The sequence below is a fragment of the Sphaeroforma arctica genome (assembly GCF_001186125.1).
Source record: "Sphaeroforma arctica JP610 unplaced genomic scaffold supercont1.700, whole genome shotgun sequence".
Lineage (NCBI taxonomy): Eukaryota > Ichthyosporea > Ichthyophonida > Sphaeroforma > Sphaeroforma arctica.
Genome location: NW_014039858.1, coordinates 48202 through 49408, shown reverse-complemented (window position 1 = coordinate 49408; position 1207 = coordinate 48202). Strand labels below are relative to the sequence as shown.

General features: G+C 33.8%; 1 protein-coding gene across 1 annotated transcript in view; it reads right to left on the bottom strand.

Moving 5' to 3' along the window:
- Positions 1 to 372: 372 nt before the first annotated feature.
- Positions 373 to 1207, bottom strand: part of SARC_08123 (hypothetical protein) — a 2324-nt gene continuing 1489 nt past the window's right edge. The window contains exon 2 of the mRNA XM_014297917.1: positions 373 to 612. Coding sequence (XP_014153392.1) covers positions 401 to 612 — 212 coding nt within the window. The 3' untranslated portion in view covers positions 373 to 400. The remainder of the gene's footprint in view (positions 613 to 1207) is intronic.

Below are 1207 nucleotides of genomic sequence, written 5' to 3'. Positions count from 1 at the left end.
ATGAGTAAATATGGAGATTTGGATATGAACATAGCGATCGTGTTTATTGCCATAGATATGGTTGCAAATTATCATAATTCAGTTTTTTTACACATACTGGCTTGTTCCCGTTCAACTCGATGTTCTCTAAAACAAAAGGTTTGAGGAGACACCCATGGGAACGAATATTCCTGTATATTGTATTAGTATACAACTACATACATATATGGGCATACATATGCATGTATATGCATTATTGTGCGTTATATATATATATATATATATATATATATTTATGTATCAGTATACATTTTATTTCGTACATCCATGTATATATATAAATATATATATATATATGTATCAGTATACATTTATTTACATACATCCATGGATATATTATGTATGTATATATGCATAGTATTCATCTACGTAAACCAGTAAGCCTTACCGGCCACATGTACTCCTTCAGCCACAGCCAATCACGTTCAATCTCGTCGGCGTCATCTGCCACAGATATCACAAAGCTGACGTCACTGTTGACTGTGCACAGAATAATCCGGAACGGCGCGGCTGTGCTATCGAATACATTGTCCACCGTACCTACCACGCTATTAACTATTGACTTAAAAAAACCTGGTTTAGAGATATGGTATGGATGTATGGAATGATGAGATGGCAGGGAAAGATATTGAGGAAAACTTGAAAAAAAAATGGTTTGGAGGTATGTTCTGGTGAGAAGACAGTAGAAATGGTGATGGCATACGGTGAGTGACAAGGAGTACCAATCATAAAATTGCCTATCGGGATATACACTGATATCTTAACCGATAGTTCGACTTATGGTTCAACATAATATTCCATGTTCTATTTTGACAACAGGCAACGACAATAGGAATCAGCACCAAACTGTGCTTGGGCAAAGACAAGAGTGCCCATCGCATACACTTATTGCATCTTAATATGTTTAGAACAATGCATATTTCATATATATATTGATACATACCAAAATGAAAACCCAAATACACAATCAAATACAAAGATGTATATATATATACTTTTATATATGTATCAGTATACATTTACTTACTTACACTCATGGGTATAGCCATGAATGAATTATATGTAGTAGTATTTTTTTACGTAGACCTGTAAGCCTTACTGGACACATGTACAACTTCGTCAACAGCCAATCGCGTTTATATACATATATATTATAGATATATATAAA